Source organism: Nycticebus coucang, chromosome 2 (assembly GCF_027406575.1).
Source record: "Nycticebus coucang isolate mNycCou1 chromosome 2, mNycCou1.pri, whole genome shotgun sequence".
NCBI lineage: Eukaryota > Metazoa > Chordata > Mammalia > Primates > Lorisidae > Nycticebus > Nycticebus coucang.
In genome coordinates, this window is record NC_069781.1 from 164,986,548 (window position 1) to 165,006,218 (window position 19,671).

Genomic DNA, 19,671 nt, shown 5'->3' on the forward strand with positions numbered 1-19,671 from the left:
AAGGCAGCCTTTTATTGAGGCCAAGTAACACGATTCCCAGATTTCTACTACGGCAAAGGGTGGTCCTTCCAAGTGTGCCCTTTTAATGCAAGGCTGAGTCTTTGTGGCCCTCGGGGAGATAAGCCCAATTTTGACTATGCATATGCACTCAACAGATGCAAAATAAATATGTAAAGGAACAGATAAAATCCAGATGTCATAATCTCCCCCCAAATCACTCCACGGACTCGGATCAAAGTCTGTGAAGCATGACTTAGACTGACTTACAACATACATGGGAGAGGGCTCTATCAGACCCATTGGCAGCACGCCCAGACCAGGCCTAGCTGCCCTCACTGTGAGAAAAGGGGGGAGGTACCCCAGTGCACACACGACGCTTGACCACTCAGCCTGGGCCACTGCCATGGGCGGGAACTGTAGCAGAACTCGGATTACACTGGATGTTCTGTTTAGGGCGCTAACCCAGAACCCCAACCCTTCAGAGACAGCACAGCACCAGTTACTGTAGCATCCCCAGTCTAGCAGTGGTGCCTGACCAACACTGACATCAAATGCTGCTCTTTTCTGAAGAATGCAATGCCTCAGAGGCACAGGGGGCCGTTCTCACACATCCTATCCCCTACCCCTCTGAGTTAGGTATTACACAGAGCACTGCTACAGTTGTAAACATTAATCCTGGGGACTCACCACATTACTGCACAATCTTGCCACCAACAGTGTTTTTTCCTTGGTGAGGACTAAGCACAAATATTAGAGCTAGAGTGAGTTTGTAAACATTAAAAACAGTTCAGAGAGTGAAAAACCTGACAAAACAACTTTTCCATAAAAGATATAATTAATCTCTAATTTTAAAAAAAGCCTATAGCATCAGAGGGGCTCATTTAACTCATTCACCACAACAAAAATCTTCACTTTATCAAGAATAAATCAAAAATCTTAAGGAACTAGGATCCCTCTCCCCCCCGCCACCCCCCGGCCCCGACAACTTCCAAAACTGATGATCACGTTTATGACTCTGAGGCACCCAAAAAGACAATTAGTGCCTTCTGAAGGGACGTGTCCTGGTACAAATTCAAGTATTTTCAAATCTTGGACAAATCTATTCAGAATCACTTGAGAACTCTCAGCATTGAGAAAATGAGTACACATCCCTAAAACAGAGGTATGTATGCGTGTGCTGGTTCCTAACACAGACAAACGCACACCTCCCACCACGGTCCATGCGGCCAGCAAAAGGGCAAGTGCTTTGACTGGTGGAATGGACATGTTTCCTTCATGGCTTTTACCTGAGAAGGTAAAATTATAGAAAATCTGCAACTCAGCCTCAAAAGATTTAGGGTAGGCAGGAAGCTGGAAAACAAGATGGTCCTCATTTTCCTGCGGAAAAATCTGGGATTCAGGAAGGTGGTTCATTTGAGGAAGAATGAAATGATTTCTCAGCAGGGTAGGAAACAAAAGGTCACCTCCCCTTAACCCCAGTCAGCAGTCCTGCGGGGCCATCCCCACAGGACACCACCTTTCCCTTCCCCCATGAAGTCCTGGCCCAGCAAAGAAAGGGCTCCACTGATACATCCATCGCCAAGGCCCTTAGAATCACATATGGTCTTTGGGCTGCTGCGGACTGCCTGGAGGCCCCAGGCACAGAAGATGAGGGGAGGGTGGATTCTGGCAGCCAAGCCCAACACTGACCTACAGCATGCGGCAAGGCTGCCCTAGACCAGCTGCTGACCGACCGCTCCAGCCCTGACCTTCATTCCTTGACAGTTGCCCCCTCTTAGCAGCCCCATGAAATCCAAAGTCTCATCACAAATACATATGACAGGGTGGCTCAGAGTCAGACACCTGAGCTCTGGGACAACTGGACCTAAATTGGAGCTGGGTAGTCAGTGTGGCCAGTTGCTCCCAAGGCAACCAAATGCTGGGGAATGTTGGCCTCCCCAGCCCACCACGGACCCACCCCCTAGGCCACTCTGGAAACCCTTTCTCAAAATGAACTTTTATCAAAGAGGACAAAATTCAGCTGAATCACATGAATGTCTGATGTGATGAGGGAAAGAAAACTTGACTGAGAGACGGGTGCAGGGACAGGAGGGAGGAGGACCCTGGCAGGGCTTCATGTGTCCAGGCGCTGGATCTCAGGGCGGCTGTCCACGTCTCTGGACTCCGTGCGGGCTCGGATGTAGTCATTGGTGCTCTGCTGGCGGATGCTGACTCTCCATTTCTGCACTGCCAGGAATGTGTTCACCGCATAGGCTGCAGTGGCCAGGAAGCCGAATATCTAAAACACACAAGCACAGCTAGTCCTCAGGCACAAGACCTGGCCCTACATGGCCTTCTCAGTGACATAAACCACAGCTTCTTCCAGCTCTGCCCTATCACCCATCCCTGCTGGAGGTGTGGCTGTCACACCACAGCTGACCCACAGAAAATCCTGCCTGACCTAAAGACAGCCTCGGGTTTCCTTTGAAGTATTTTGGACCAATTTTTAAAGAGATCACAGAAGTACCTCTTTTTATAGCACCTTCATGGCCTCTGGTCTCAGGTAAGAAAATACGATGCAGATAAAATATGATGTAGACAAAATGAGGGTCTCACATGTGAGTCCAGATCAGGCCATGGATGGACATTTCAAACCACCTGCCTCTTACCAGGGCAGCTCCAGAGTGAAAAGCAGCAGGGTTTGAATAATCTGATAAGGACTGATGAAGCTACTGACACCTGGGAGAGCAGCTAGTTTAACATCTTCATAAACCTTTTAATCTCCCCTAATTATAAAAGTGATACATGTTTTTTTGAAAATCAAGAACGATGCTACTAAATGCTCTGGCATGTGCTCTAGTCCCAGCTACTCAGAAGACTAAAGCAGGAGGATCTCTTAAGCCCAGGAGTTCAAATCCAGCCTGAGCAACATAGGGAGACTCCATCTCTAATTAAGAAAAAAATAAAAATACAGAGCATAGAGAGGGAAAGTCTCACATTACCTTGTCCCCAAGGCCCATGGCATCTCACCTTAAAAAGTAGAAACATCTTGTGACTGCTAAATGGTGTCACGATTATTTTTCTTCTTCTTCAAGGACCCCCGACTGCCCCCCATGAGGCTTTCAAAAGCAGTATCATTCACAGACATCCAGAACTCTGTTAGACTATAACAAGGGTTCTCAAACTTGAGTGTGTGTCTGAATCACCCAGAGGACTTAAGAAAATACATTTTTTTCTGATTTTTTTTTTTTTTGTAGAGACAGAGTCTCACTTTATTGTCCTCGGTAGAGTGCCGTGGCGTCACACACCTCACAGCAACCTCCAACTCCTGGGCTTAGGCGATTCGCTTGCCTCAGCCTCCCGAGTAGCTGGGACTACAGGCGCCCGCCACAACACCCGGCTACTGAAAATACATTTCTTATTCAGTAGTTCTGAGGTGAGGCCTAAGAAATGCATTTCTTTTTTTTTTTTCTTGGAGACAGAGTCTTACTATGTCACCCTCGGTAGAATGCGGTAGTGTGTCACAGCTCACAGCAACCTCAAACTCTTGGGCTTAAGCGATTCACTTGCCTTAGCCTCTTAAGTTGCTGGATTACAGGTGCCCGCCACAACACCCGGCTATTTTTTGGTTGTAGTTGTTGTTTGGCAGGCCAGAGCTGGGCTCGAACCTGCCAGCTGCAGTGTATGTGGCTGGCACCCTAGCCACTGTGCTACAGGCGCCAAGCCACAAGAAATGAATTTCTAGCAAGTTCCTGGGCGATGCTGAGGCTGCTGTTTAGGGAACACTTTGAGAACTGCAGCAATGAGGAACTGGGACCCCTACTGGCCTAGTGATGCCATCATTAGCAGAGCTGGAGGAGGAGAATGAGCAAGGTACCCACCAGGGACAGACAGCAAGCCACGGGGTTGTGTGACCAGCGTGCATTTTAATCACTTGAGTTCTCTTACCACGGCAGCAATTTCTGCTCCTGTTTTGTGGTTTAAAGCAGCCAGTACGATGGAAGCAATAAAGAAAAAGAAAGTGCTGAGTCCAGTGTTGACCAAATCCTAAAGAGAAAGATGAAATAAAACTGCGTGAACAGAACCATCCTATCCTTTGCTCTGAAAGCAGCTGAGGAACTTCCAAAATGAGAACCACAATACCCAACTTCCCTGGGGGTGCCACCGCTCTGTCTCAATGACACAGGGGTATTGGTCACACAAAGGAGAAAGATGATTAGCAGTTCATGACGCTATTTAATAAACCACCACAGCAAACAAAATCTATATCTTAACCAAGTATGTTACCATTTCTTGACTTACATAGCAATGCAAACTGCTAATTATTTTTAGAATCTAGTGGGTTTTTCATTTTGTTTTGTTTTGAGACAGAGTCTCACTCCATCACCCTGGGTAGAGTGCTGTGGCATCATAGCTCACAGCAACCTCAAACTCTTGGGCTTAAGTGATCCCTTTGCCTCAGCCTCCCAAGTAGCTGGAACTATAGGCACCCACCACAATGCCCAGCTAATTTTTCTGTTTTTAGTAGAGATGGGATCTCACTCTTATTCAGGCTGGGCGCTCATGCCTATAATCCCAGCACTTTGGGAGACAAAGGCAGGAGGGGTGTCAGTTGAGGCCAGGAGACAGGCTGGGCAATACAGAGATTCCTCGTCTCTACAAAAACAAAAAATTTTTAAATTAGTTTGGCATGGTAATATGGCCTTGTAGTCCCAGCTACATGGGGGACTGAGGCAAGTGGATCATTTGAGCCCAGGAGATCAAGGCTGTAGTGTACTCTAACCTGGGCAACGGAGTAAGATACTGTCTCTTAAAAAGAAAAAAAGGTCAAATCATCTTGGTAATAAGGATAAAGCCCCCCAAGAATCCAAATAAAACTAGTAAAATCCCTCCAGCATTCCTCACACTCACGTGTGACATCTGAAATGGTTTCACACATAGAGAACACACTCAGCCAGACCTCACACTTTCTCAAACTTCTCTGGCACTACATCCTGGAGGATTTTCTAAGCTTCATGCAAAGCAAATCAGTTTATATATCCAGTGTTTCAAAGATTTAACTCTTGTCTACTTGCAAAAAGGAACACAGCAGTGATTAGAGGCCACACAGCTGACTAGGGGCCTACCCAACCTTATGACTTTAGATGGACAAGCTACTTTATTTCTCTGTGTCTTATGGGGGAAGAGTAATCTCTTCATCCCAGAATTAGGATTTAAATGGAACCATGCATATGAAGAGCCAAGCACGGTGCCTGGCCCAAAATTAGGGTCCCCTACACACTTATTGTTACCTCTGTCATTATTATTACCTTGTCATTAAGATCCCCAAATACCCTGAGTCATACCAGAGTGCCTCTATAATCTCCATAGGGAAAGAAAATTCAGGAAAAAGCCCAAATTGCTTGGGTGCCAGGTTAACTACACTATTAACACCTGGTGGGCCCCCTTGGCTGGCTGGCTTCAATTTAGAATTCTTTTTCTTTTCTTTTTTTTTTTTTTTGAGATAGAGTCTTACTGTGTCACCCTCGGTAGAATGCTATGGTGTCACAGCTCACAGCAACCTCAAACTCTTCAGCTTAAGTGATTCTCTTGCCTCAGCCTCCCAAGTAGCTGGGACTACAGGCGCCCGCCACAATGCCTGGCTATTTTTTTGTTGCAATTGTCATTATTTAGCAGGTCCAGGCCGGGCTTGTACACGCCAGCCTCGGTGTATGTGGCTGGTGCTATAACCACTCTTCTTAAGCGCTAAGCCAGATTTCTTTTTTTCTTTCTTTCTTTTTTTGTTGCAGTTTGGCTGGGGTCGGGTTCGAACCCGCTACCCTCGGTATATGGGGCCAGTGCCCTACCCACTGAGCCACAGGTGCCACCCACAGATTTCTTTTTTTTAAAGATGCAACACAACAATGTTCACATAATGGAGCTGACCATGCAGCACAAACCCAACCTGTGTCTGCTCATGGCTACCACGTGGGCGCAGGGAAAGCTCTATTCAGAAATATCTACACCAGCACAGGTTTCAGCTGGGACCTGCACAGCCAGGGCAAATTTTTCACAAATTCAAACCAGGAAGCATTTAGTTATGCTCAGCTCTGGGTAAGATGCACACAGGAGTCAAAAGAATAGAAAACATACCCCCCCAAGCAAAGACTGTTCCAAAATGGGGAAAAAATATTTTATGGGTAGGATGCTGAGGTCAAACATCAAACAAAACAGTATCTACAGGAACCATGACTATACAAAAATACAGACGTGGTAAAGGGCTAGAAAATAAACGGGCAAAAATTTAAAGGTAACAGTGTCAGTGGTTTAGGTTGGTAATGATAATTAACAATAATAAATAGACAGAATCATCACTGAAGAGATCGGTATCACCAGGGAGCACAGTGATAAAAAATTCAAAAAGGATATTTAAAGACGCATCTCCCAGCAAGATCTGAGGTTAAAGGACCAGATTAAACGGGGGAAGCAGCAACTACTAACAAGAGTATAACATGTCTGCCTCCTCCGATCTCACTGAATTATTTTTACTTTTTAAATGTTTAATTATTTTAGATATATAATGGGCGTACATATTTGACCTATATGTGATATCTCACATAAGCATACAATGTGCAATGATCAAATCAGGGTAACTGCAGTTGTCATCACCTCAAGCCCTTACCTTTTCTTGTCCCAAACATTCGAATTCCATTTTTTGTTATTTTGATATATACAATTAAGTTATTGTTAATGACATTCACCCTGCTGTGCCACCTCTAATGACTTATATTTATATGCTGAGGCGCTTGCCTAAAAATTGAACCTGTATATAACTGACCTTCTAGAACTAAGCTATCCAATAGAGCAAACATTAGCCCACATGTGGCTATTTAAAGTTAAATGATATAAAATTTTAAAATTCCATTATTTAATCACACTAGCCACGTTTTGAATGCTAAGTGGCTACTGCCTAGGTGAGGGCAGACCAGAAAACATTTCCATTCTCAGAGAAGCTTCTGTTGAAGTCCTAGAGCCAAGGACTGGGTCACAGAAAAGACAGGGACAGAGGAACAAGTAAACACCACACGCGGGTATATGGAGCCAACTCCACACTGTGAGATGTTTTCCAGGATAAATGGCCCAGTTTTTCTAAGAAATCAGTAGAATAAAAATGAAATTAAAGAAAAAAAAACCAAAACAAAACATGAAGCAGTGGGGGACCATGTTTGGATGAAGATTTGCACAAAACAAATGTAAAAAGACTTTTGAGACATGGGAGTAATCTGAACATGAACTGGATATTAAATAACATTAAAAAGTAGCTCATTCTGTTGGGCATGACAATGGTATAGTGTTACTTAAAAAACAGTGCTTGGCTCGGGGCCTGTAGCTCAAGTGGCTAAGGTGCCAGCCACATACACCGGAACTGGTGGATTCGAATCCAGCATGGGCCTGCCAAACAACAATGACAACTACAACCAAAAAATAGCCAGGTGTTATGGCAGGCGCCTGTAGTCCCAACTACTCAGGAGGCTGAGGCAAGAGAATCGCTTAAGCCCAAGAGTTTGAGGTTGCCGTAAGCAGTGATGCCATAGTACTCTATCCAGGGCGACAGCTTGAGACTCTGTCTCAAAAAAACAAAACAAACAAAAAAAACAAAACACTGCTATATTTTAAAAAGAAAGGTAGTGAGGACACAAAGGATGGTTCTAAGGCAATTGATTAAACAAATCATTTTTTAAAATTTGTATTCCTAATGGTTTAAACCAAAATAAAGCAAAGAGGATAAAAATTACGTTATCAAAAGCAAAAGCATAGGGCGGCACCTGTGGCTCAGTGGGTAGGGTGCTGGCTTCATATATCGCGAGTGGAGGGTTCGAACCCAGCCCCGGCCAAAACTGCAACAATAACAAAAAAATAGCCGGGCGTTGTGGCAGACGCCTGTAGTCCCAGCTACTCAGGAGGCTGAGGCAAGAGAATCGCCTAAGCCCAGGAGTTGGAGGTTGCTGTGAGCTGTGATGCCACATCACTCTACTGAGGGTGACAAAGTGAGACTCTGTCTCTTAAAAAAAGCAAAAGCACAAAAGTACTGCGTGTGTTTAAATTACCCTAGTCAGGAAGAACTTTCTAAGCATTACACCAAAGGCAGAAAACATCAAATAAAATCTTGACAAATATTAAACCATAAATAACTATTTGATAAAATGATCAATATCCTTAATTTACAAACAACATTTGCTCATCAGAAAAAGTAACAAAGTGAGGTAAGGCCATAGATAATGCAATTTGAAAAGAAGTATAGCCAAGGCACGTGGATTGCTTGAGTTCAACACCAGCCTGAGCAAGAGCAAGACCCTGTCTCTGCTAAAAATAGAAAAACTAGCCAGGTGTTGTGAGCGCCTGCAGTCCCAATTACTCAGGAGTCTGAAGCAAAAGGATTGCTCAAACCCAAGAATTTGAGGTTGCTGTGAGCTCTGATGCCACAGCTCTACCCAGGGCAACTTGAGTGAGTCTGTCTTAAAAAAAAAAAAAGAACTATAAGTAGCCAGTAAGCAAGAAATAAATGTCCAAATTTACTTATAACCAAAGAAATGGAAATTAAATTGTCAATCACATACTGCCATTCATTTGTGAGACTGGCAGAGACTGTACACCTATGGTAAGTGTGTGTGTTTGAAAGCGTGAGAAAGCCAGCAAGTAGGGCTTAAAGGACACAACTTTCTGGAAAATCATTTTCCAATAGGTATCAAAAGTTTCAAAGAGGTTCATCTCATTTACCTATAAATTCCACACTCAGAAATTCATCTTAAATATATCAGGGCAAAAATGTCTAAGCATAAAGGATGTTCTTTTGGACATTATTTAAAAGAGCAAAAAAAAGCAGAAACAAATAAAATGTTAAACAAGGAATTTGTGGCCGGGCGCAGTGGTTCATGCCTGTAATCCCAGCACTCTGGAAGGCCAAGGCAGGTGAATTGCCTGAGCTCACAATTTGAGACCAGCCTGAGCCAGAGCAAGACCTTGTCTCTAAAAATAGCTGGGCATTGTGGCAGGTGCCTGTAGTCCCAGCTACTTGGAAGGCTGAGGCAAGAGAATCGCTTAAGCCCAGAAGTTTGAGGTTGCCGTAAGCTATGACACCATGGCACCCTACCAAGGGCAACAAATAAGATTCTGTCTCAAGAAATAAATAAGTAAATAAATACATAAGGGATTTGTTAAATAAAATGGTATTTCCATAATGGAACACTATGCGGTGATTAAACATAATGATGCAAGCTGATTATTTAACATGGAAGATACTCTTGATAAATTAAAACAAAAAGAATGACTTTTAAATACGTCCTTTTTCTCTGCCCACACAACGTGACATGCATATGTAAAAAAAAGTCTAGAAGAATTACAAATACCCAAGAATTATAAATGGTTATTGGGTGGGTTGTATCATGTATTTTTAAACAGCTTTATTGAGATATAACTCACATACTATAAAGTACACCGATTAAAATGTACAATTTAATCACAATGTAATTTTAGAACATTTTTTCAGCACTCCAAAAAAACCCCTCACACTCATTAGCAGTTATTCCGCACTCCTCCCCCAGCACTTGGCAACCACCAATCTGCTGCCTGCCTCTATTGACGTGCCTATTCTGGACATTTCATATAAATAGAACTACAGACTGTGTGGTCTTCTGCGCCTGGCTTCTGTCATTTAGCACAATGGTTCTAAGGTTCATTCATGTTGCAGCGTGTCTCGGTACTGACTGTGCTGGTGTGTCTCCCTGACTGAGTCCCTTTGAACTCCTGCACATGCTTATTTGCAAAGAAATACCAAGAAGATCAAACACTATTAAAACTCCTTTCTCATTCAGCTAAGTAAAGACAAGTCATGTGGGCGGCGCCTGTGACTCAGTCGGTAGGGCGCCGGCCCCATATGCCGAGGGTGGCGGGTTCAAACCCGGCCCCGGCCAAATTGCAACCAAAAAATAGCTGGGCGTTGTGGCGGGCGCCTGTAGTCCCAGCTACTCGGGAGGCTGAGGCAAGAGAATCGCTTAAGCCCAGGAGTTGGAGGTTGCTGTGAGCTGTGTGACACCATGGCACCCTACCAAGGGCCATAAAGTGAAACTCTGTCTCTACAAAAAAAAAAAAAAAAACAACAAGTCATGTAGTCCAGCAAAGGAGGTCGGGGACTTGCCACCCCTGAGGTGTCCCATGGTGAATCCCAAGGGTATCCGAACAAGCCTAACAATCCAAACCACAAGGATAAATGAACACACTTTCACTTGCGACTTTCTAGTCAAACCACCAAACCCTCCAGATCCTCCCAGTTGCTTTGAACAATACTCCTAGGCTTTGCTAATTATGGGCATTTTCATTCATATTTTCAATTCTTTCAGAATCAATATTTTTGCAAATGGCTTGTGTCCGGTCTGAAAAACATGTAAATGTCTTCATTGTGTTTTCCTTCCCCATATTCTGCAAATACCAACGTCACCAGTCTTCTCAGAGGATCACAAAATTGAAGTGACATCTTTAAAAAGGCCAAAATAATTTTGTTATGATGTTTCTATCATTAGTTAATATTAAATTTACTTTGTAGTTTTATGCAACCCAGTACAGAAATTTAAAATCTCATAGTTGAGTTATAAAGGAATATGTAAATATCAAAATGAACTAGAATCAGACACTCCAGGGAGAGATTCCAGTTTTTCCTCAGAGCCAGCCAGCATGCGATGCTTTTACAGTCACAGAGTCGTGACTTGTACTCACTGTCAAGTTCCAGTTGATCTGGGGGATCCTCATGTGGAGGTTGAGACTGAACATAATCAGCAAGACTCCAGTCACCACAAGTGCACTGCAGCTTACAAACTCAAAAAAGTAGAGGCCTTCACACGGGGAGCACTCCATGATGGTCTCTATGCAGATGAACGCAATCAGGGCCAAAATCTAGGAAGAGAATCGGAAACACATGAACGTGTACATTTAGTTCACATCTGCAGACATATGTGCCTGCCGTGCTTAAACAAAACTGAAAAATAACAATACGCAGCCACAGAGTTTTCCTCTGCGGACGGCAATACAACTGTCAGAAATCCGACCTGCGTGGCGGCACCAGTGGCTCAGTGGGTAGGGCACCGGCCACACACAACGCGGCAGGTGGGTTTGAACCTGGCCCGGGCCAGCTAGAGCAACAATGATAATTGCAACAACAAAAAAAATAGCAGGGTGCTGTAGCAGGCGCCTATAGTCACAGCTACCTGGGAGGCTGAAGCAGGACTTAATCACTTAAGTGCAGGACTTTGAGGTTGCTGTGAGGTGTGATGCCACGGTACTCTACCCAGGGTGACAACTTGAGAATCTGTCTCAAAAAGGAAAGAAAGAAAAAGAGAGAGAGAGAGAGAAAGAAAGAAATCCAACCTGCTTCGATCCTTACGGGGGGGGGGGGGGGGATGTAATCTTGATGGTGTCCATTCAATGGCATCTACAACTACCCTGGTGGCTCATGCTGAGATCAAGCAGCTTAACCGGGACCCAGATGGCTTTAAAGAATGATTAACGATCTCCCCTTCTCCCATAATAAGTTCATAAAAACAGGAGGCCCATTTAATATTCACATGATTTTTAAAAGTATATCACTAGACTTGATCACAAGATGACAGACTGGCAGCTTATAAAAAATAATCCACCAGTAACAGCATCAATTCCATCATGAAAGACCAAAGTAACATTCTAGCAATGTGCCCCAAGAGTTTGGAGATCATCAAGTCAAACAAGTATGGATGGAAATTACCAAGTGAATTTTTAGAGGGAGACTGCAGGAGAGAGACATGGCCCAAAGGCCGAGTTAACAGCTTTGTGATGAAGGAAAGGTCAGGTGGTCTTAAGCACCTAAAGCCAGATCAGTCTTGGGTCCCTGGTCATCGCTGCATTCACCCAGGGTCCTCCAGCCCCCACGTGTCCAGTCAGTGTTGCAGCCCCCAGGTGGCCCTGCCTGCAGTCAGGGGAGCACAGCAGGCAGCTCTGTGACTCCTTAAGAACCAGAGACATCAGCATCCCAAGAACCTTGTTAAAAATGCAGAATCTGCTTCCTCTCCTTGAACTACAGAATGGGGATCTGCTTTTTGACACGATCTCCAAGAAGGAACCACCCAGAGCGCAGGCTGTTCTGGGTCCTTCTCTGCCTACTGAAGTCCTGTTCATGCAGTTCAGTGTTCCCCTCAACACTGCCACCTCCTCCCCATGCCTTCTTTCTCTGTTTCTCCCTGCCAGACATTATTTTATTCCATCCTCTCCAGGAAAGCTTGCTCATCTGTGATGGCATTTCTCTGCCTCTTGAGCTTTTGGGGGTGGGGCCAGTCCATCCCTTGCAACTCCCAAGACACGAAGCACAGAAACTTGCACACAGCCAGCAAATGGGGACTCAACAAGCCTATACCTACAGTTCGGTACATCTTAACAATATGTGGTCCTTTTACATATTTATTCTAAGTCAGCTCATTAAAGATGTGGGGTTTGGTGGTCAACGGATACAAAAATTTCAGACAGGAAGAACAAGGTCAAGAGATCTATTGTACAATATGACTAGTTAATAACAATGTTATTCAACACAGTGACTAGTTAATAACAATGTATTATATTTCGAAAATAGCCGAGATTGTAGATTTTAAATGTTTTTATCACCCAAAAAGGTAAGTATGTGAGCTAATACATATGTTGATAAGCACTCCTTGAGCCATTCTACATGGTATTCACATTTCAAAAGATCATGTTGTATGTAGTAAATATATACAAGTTTTATTTGTCAATAAAACAAAATGTGTGGGTCTTTAAACATGCACTTTGCACTTTTCCTAATAGCTCTCCTTTTAATTCCCTACAGAACCACAGACTCTAATCTTGCATTTGAATTGCATGCCTAACTTGCAATCAATTCACAAAAGAAATAGTTCACATAAGGGAATGTCCTAAACTTTCTTTTTGTTTTTCACCCCTATAATCGGATCTCGTAATCTTGGGCAAGAAATAACACACTGTACTGATGAGTTACAAATGTCTCTGGTATGCTAACTTCAACCATATTTGTGTGGGAAGGTAACACCTACATTCTTAAATATTCTTTTTTTTATTTTATTTTATTTATTTATTTTTTTTTTTGTGGTTTTTTGGCCGGGGCTGGGTTTGAACCCGCCACCTCTGGCATATGGGACCGGCGCCCTACTCCCTGAGCCACAGGTGCCACCCTCCACATTCTTAAATATTAAAATAAATATGGCTTCAAGAATTATGCCAATCTAATAGGCCATTTGTTGTAGTAGTGAACAAAATAGGCAAAAAGGAAATCTCTGCTCTTTAGTTCACAATCTAATAAAAGAGAAGTTTTCTAAAATGAAATAAAAAATAAGAGTAAATTAGACAGTGATAAGAACAAAGGAGAAAAACTGAAGCAGAGAAGGAGAACAGTGGAACTGGGGCAAGGGTGTTTGAAAGTCTAGACAGAATGGCTCTGCCAGGCTTTCCTGAGAAGGTGCTATGTGAGAAGGAGTTCCTGGAAGCAGGGCATGGCTGCCGGAGGAAGAGCATTCGAGGCAGAGAGTGAGGGCTCTGGGACAGGGCAGGGGGCACTGAGGAGACTCTCAGGAGGGGAGGCCAGACCCATGGAGCCCCCCGGTGCAGTGAGATCTCTGGCCATCCTGAGGGCCATGGATATACTAGAGAGTAGTATCTTCTCATCTGGGTTTTAAAAGGGCCACCAGCTACTATGTGGAGAAGAGACTACTGTCAGGACAGGGTGGAGAGAGAAGAGAGGTTCCTGCAACCTCCTGGTGAGAGGTGGTAGTGGCATGGATCAGGGTGGAGGCGGCACAGGTGGTGGGACAGGCTGAATTCTGGGTGTATTCTGAAGGTAGAGCCCACAGATTTGCAGCTAGATGACCGGAGGGGAGAGGAGCAGGACACTACAGTTTTGGCTGGAGCATCTACAAGAATGGCACCAAGATGGGAAGGCCCACGGGAGGACAGGGTTTGGGTGGGGTTGTCAGGAGCTCAGTTTTAGATATGCTAAGGCTGAAATGCCTATTTAGCTTCAAAATTGAGTTGGTTACTGGATATATAGGTCACGAGTCCAGAAGAAAGTTCTGGAATTAAGATGTAATTGGGTGAATATAGACAGAAAAGAGGACGACTACGGGCGAAGCCTGGGGCACTCTAACTCCATCAGTGATAGAAGAGAGCCAGGAGACCTAGATTTAAATTTCACTCTGCCAGTTACTGAGAGTGGCAGCCGGTCTCCGAGATGGTCCCCAACATCCCTCCCTAGGACTCTCATGTTGTGACACACAATGATTAAAGCTGACCTGTGATCCTTGCAGAACCGATCTCACAGGTGTGTGATGTCACAGGCTAGGTCAGAAGTACTGTGATTTCTGCCTTGCACACTCACACACACAGGTATTCTCTCTCTCTCAGATCATTCGCTCTGGGGAAAACCAGTGCCATGTCAGGAGGACACACAAGAAGCCCTATGAAGAGGTCCAAGTACCAAAAAACTAACGCCGCCTGCCTACCGCCATATGAATGAGTCATCTTGGATGTGGGTTTCCCAACTCCCAAAGAAGATGACACATCCCCAGGGGACAGCTTGACCAAAGCCATGCTGAAATTTCACAGAAACTGAAAGATAATAATGGTTTGCTATTTTAAGTCACTAAGTTCTGGGGTAGTTATACAGCATTAAATAATACATTACAGGAGGAAAAACATCTTATTGCTAAAAACCTAATTAATATAAATGATCCATTACTCACTGGTTATAGATACCTACAAATCAAGCCCTACACGGGCACTTCTCATTCCATACCACTGAGTCCCCCAACACAACTAAGAGGTAGATATTGGCCCCATTTTACAGAAAAAGGAAATAAAGGTCCCATGACATATATACTAGACAGCAAGTGGCAGGCCTGGATTTATTGGCCAAGATTTGATCCCCAGTCTTTCTAGGTCTTACAACGTCACTATACTATTCCCCTATTAGTTCCAGAAAATAATACCTGCCTTCTTTGCACAACCAAAGAGTAAATCATGTATCAAATCAAAACAAAAATGTATGTAAAAGGGCTCTCTAAATGATAATACACTATATACAAGGAAATAAGATGTTATAATTGATCCATATGTAGTTTTTAAACTGTAATACCACGTGGTTATACACTTTGTTTTCTAGCCTACTATTTCTATACTATTTTCTAGAAATAGTATAATCTATAGGCATTTTCACACAAATAGAAATGTGTTATTTTTAATAACTACATAGTATTCCTATGTAGATACACTTACTGACACAGTACCATAAATTAATTAATCCCTTATTCACAGGCACTGAAAATGGTTTCTGCCACTGTAAGCAGTACATTTTTTTTGTCTGACCTTCTGGCATAGCAATATGTCAAAATTTCCTCCAGCACAGTGAAATCTAATAATCCCTACTGAAGTAAAAACTACTACTGACCAACAAGAAAAAATTAAAAAATAAAGACTCAAAGTTACACTGGAAGCCAACAACTTCAAGGCAGGCAAAGAGTCAAAACTAATTCAACTTAAAACTTAGAAGTGACAAATGTCACCTGTAAAAACAGTACAGAGACGTCGAAGAAGACGCAAATCAGGAGATTGGGGGTGCCCTTGGAAAGAGCCCTTTCCATGTAGTACCTGTCAAATGACTGGAGGATAAACATATTCATAGTTGATAAGGAAATTAATATTAAAATGCTGTCAGATTTCTACAACTGGGGGTTTCCCAGAACCCTGGTCATACCAAAAAGCACGAAGGGGGCCCAGGAGAGAGGACTGACCGATTAGTCGGTTATTGTAACACCCCTCTCCTTCCACATCGCCTTCCTCTCTGTCGCAGCCCTTGGTGCCAGGTGATGATGGAATAGCAATGGACATTTGTGGGATTCAGTGAATTGGAAGTTGAGTGAGGCATACATTACAGCTGGGCTTAGCCATCACCTCCAGTATGGTTGGGTGGTCCTGTAGCCCTCCCTGTGCAGCAACGGCTTCCACGTATGTTCCCGCACCCACTGCCCAGACTGACCTGGCAATAGGACCAGGTCCCAGAATTCACAAGATAAACGTGTCCTACAACACCCAGCCAGAGGTATGTGGGTAATAGACGAAAACCGGGTTTGGAACATATGGAACCAGAAGCTTGTCTTCGGGAAAGTCTTCAGATCTTCAAATGCATAAACTTCTAAGTGGAGAATCGCGTAAACGCAAGTTGTGCCTCACCAGGAACACACTCCGCAAGGTACTGTACAGAACTAGAAATGCACTGTACGTTTTCTTCCTTTTTGGTGGGAATCACACAAAACAAAATTTATCAGAATTCCAGAGTTTGCAGGCCAAACCTATCATATTATTGATTCCATAAGCGGCAAATACAAGCGTGAAGAAGGTCACAGTTTTGTGTAGTCCAGTGTATCGGATCACATCTTGGAGTATCTGACAAATTTCAAGCTCACAAAGTCTGACAGTCCCAAATAAAATGGCACACAAAATTGCTTCCAACTCATAGCCTGAAGAAACAAATGTTCCAGCAATACTCCTACACGTACTCATCAATAAATCAGTGTGTGTCGCATGAGAGCGGACTGACTGCTTGAACGCTGCTCGATCCAATGTCGTGGAGATCTAAAATCTGAACTGTTCTTTTGTACACCTGCATTTCAGGTTGATTTGGTAGACTTATTCAGATCCACAGATGATACTGAAGTTCAAACAAAATGGACAGGATCTATCCCAGTGAAGGCCGAAACAGAAACGGGAGGAAATATTCTTTAAACTTGTAATTCAGCGTGTTTCGTATTTTAAATATTCACTATTGTACCTGGTTTTGTATTTTTCATTGTATACCTTTTTTTCTTAAAGTGGGCCTCCAAAATCATGTGTCTCCAGGCCCTCAAAACTGGCAGCAGGCTTTGGGCTATGAAATGTGAGTGGGCGACATTCTGTGACCTCTGGCAGGAGCTTTTAGGGACTACAAAAGCTCCTACCCTCTACCAGGCTTCCTTCCCTGCTACAGCAGCCTGCACGGTTCCAGACTTGGGGCAGGGGCGGGGTGGGGGTGGGGAGAACAAACCACAGAGGAACAGATGCTCAATTTCACTTCCAACAAAAGAAATGCAAATGAAGATACCACTTTCATCTACCAGATTCATAAAAATGATATCCCATACTGGCAAGAGAATGGGTAACAAGTCTATCTCCCATGCTTAGCATGAGGGAACAGACTAACGGAGGATGTAGTGAAGAGTGATCTCTCAGGCCTTGTCACAACTGGAAACGTGCCTACGTTTTGACCCAGAAATTCTACAAACATGTCTCCTGAGAATAACTGTACAAATCACGTTCACTGCTACACTGTGTGTCACATTAAAAAGTGTCTGGGCTGGGTACAACAGCACACAACTGCAGTCCCAGCTACGTGGGAGGCTGACATAGGAGGATCGCGTGGGCCCAGGAGTTCAAGAGCAGCCTGGGCAAAACAGAAGTGTCCAGTAGGAGAGCCATGGTTCAATAAACTACAGGGCACGTATATGAAAATCTGACAATGAAGTTCCTGAACTTGCCGCTATGGCAGCACTGTACAAACAGCCTGGTAAGTTTCATAACCTTGGTAAACGGGTGTCTCACAACTGCGTTCATGCTGAGGTGTGAGGCCGTGTCTTGCTGATTATTGTTACTGCATGTTTTGGGGTGCTGTCATAAGAATGTCAGAGCTTGAATTAGAGCAAACATTAAATTTCCTGTTAAACTTGGCAAAATTGGAAGTGAAATCAAGGACATGTTAGTCTAAGTTTATGAGGATAATGCCACAAAGAAAAAGCAGTGAACAAATGGATTAAATGTTTTCCTGAGAGGGGAGAAAGTGTCACTGATGAAGAGAGGTCAGGAAGGTGAGTAATGAGCAGAACTGATGAAAACCCTGCAAAAATTCATCGAATTGTGCGTTAAAATCATTGGCTGACTGTGAGAAGCATAGCAGACCAAGTAAACAGCAATAGAAACAGTTAGGAAAACTAAGACTGGTGCGTACAAAAAGGGTCCCAAAAGAGCGCACCAATGAACAAAGGCAAAGGAGAACTGAAGTTTTTTTGTGTGTTTGTGTGTAGAGACAGAGTTTCACTTTATTGCCCTCGGTAGAGTGCTGTGGTGTCACAGCTCACAGCAACCTCCAACTCCTGGGCTTAGGCAATTCTCTTCCCTCAGCCTCCCGAGTAGCTGGGACTACAGCTGCGTCCCACAACGCCCAGCTATTTTTTTGTTGCAGTTTGGCTGGGGCCAGGTTCCAACCTGACACCCTCAGTATATGGAGCCAGTGCCCTACTCACTGAGCCACAGGCACCGCCCAAGAGTGGAAGTTTGCTAAGACCCTTTGGAGAGGCAAGCCAGACAATGTTTTGGGCTGTTATTACTGGTGATGAAACATAGGTGTACAAATATGATGACCTTGAAACAAAGTGTCAAGGTGTACAATGGGAACTCAGACAATTCTCCACCACCAAAAAGTTCTATCAGTCCAAATCAAGAGTCCAAATGATGCTGCTAACCTTTTTTGGATATCAGAAGGATTGTTCATTATGAATTTGTGCGAACTGGACAAACAGTTAACCAAGTTTACTATTTGCAAATGCTGAAAAGGCTGTGTAAAAAAGTTAGGCAAAAATGACCTGAACTTTTCTCCAATAACTCATGGCTCTGGTATCACGACAATGCACCAACTTGCATGGCACTGTCTGTGAGGGAATTTTTAACCAGTAAACAAATAACTGTATTGGAATACCCTCCTTCTCACCTACTCTACTGGCTTTTTTCTTAACTCAAAGATAAAGGAAATATTGAAAGGAACACATTTTTGATGACAGTCAGGACATTAAGGCGAGTCCCAATGGCCATTCCAGAAAAAGAGTTCCAAAATGCCATTGAAGGGTACCCGAGGCACTGGCATCAGTGCACAGCTTCCCCAGGGGAGTACTTTGAAGGTCACCATAGTGATATTCAGCAATGAGATATGTACAGCTTTTTCTAGGATGAGTTCGTGAATTTAATCATCAGATTCTGTACACAGTAAGGATCATGAGGCAGAGAAATGGAGGGGACTATGCACTGGCAGGGAAAGACATCTGGGGGATGCTTAGGGTAAGAATAGACAGCAGAACACTGGGCAGGGCGCCTGTGGTCCAAGGAGTAGGGCACCGGCCCCATATACCGGAGGTGGTGGGTTCAAACCCAGCCCCGGCCAAACTCTCCAAAAAAAAAAAAAAAAAAAGGCCCCATTTTGGCTGAAGCACAAACAATGTAACCATATTGGGTTTACAAATACAATTCCAATACTGAAGGAGTTAAAAAAAAAAAAATCAGTCCTCTGTGGATTAAGATTGGGTGGGTAGCAGGGGAATCAGGGTGATTTTCCCTTTTTTTGTTTTAAATACTCATTATGCTTGAATATATAAGACATATGTGTGCACTTATATATTTACAATATATATCACATAAATACATATGTACTTATATATTTATAATATATGCATATAATACATGTATATATATACATTGGATATAACTATACATATGGGTAAATATATCACATGTACATATTACAAATTCAGGAAGAATCTATAATAAAATTTTTTTAGAAATATTTTTTTTTTT

General features: G+C 43.5%; 1 protein-coding gene across 1 annotated transcript in view; it reads right to left on the reverse strand.

Moving 5' to 3' along the window:
- Positions 1-2,015: 2,015 nt before the first annotated feature.
- Positions 2,016-19,671, reverse strand: part of CMTM4 (CKLF like MARVEL transmembrane domain containing 4) — a 67,097-nt gene continuing 49,441 nt past the window's right edge. The window contains exons 2-4 of the mRNA XM_053603398.1: positions 10,729-10,905; positions 3,928-4,026; positions 2,016-2,278 (exon numbers count right to left, since the gene is read on the reverse strand). Of these exons, the coding sequence (XP_053459373.1) occupies positions 2,114-2,278; positions 3,928-4,026; positions 10,729-10,905 (441 nt within the window). The 3' untranslated portion in view covers positions 2,016-2,113. The remainder of the gene's footprint in view (positions 2,279-3,927; positions 4,027-10,728; positions 10,906-19,671) is intronic.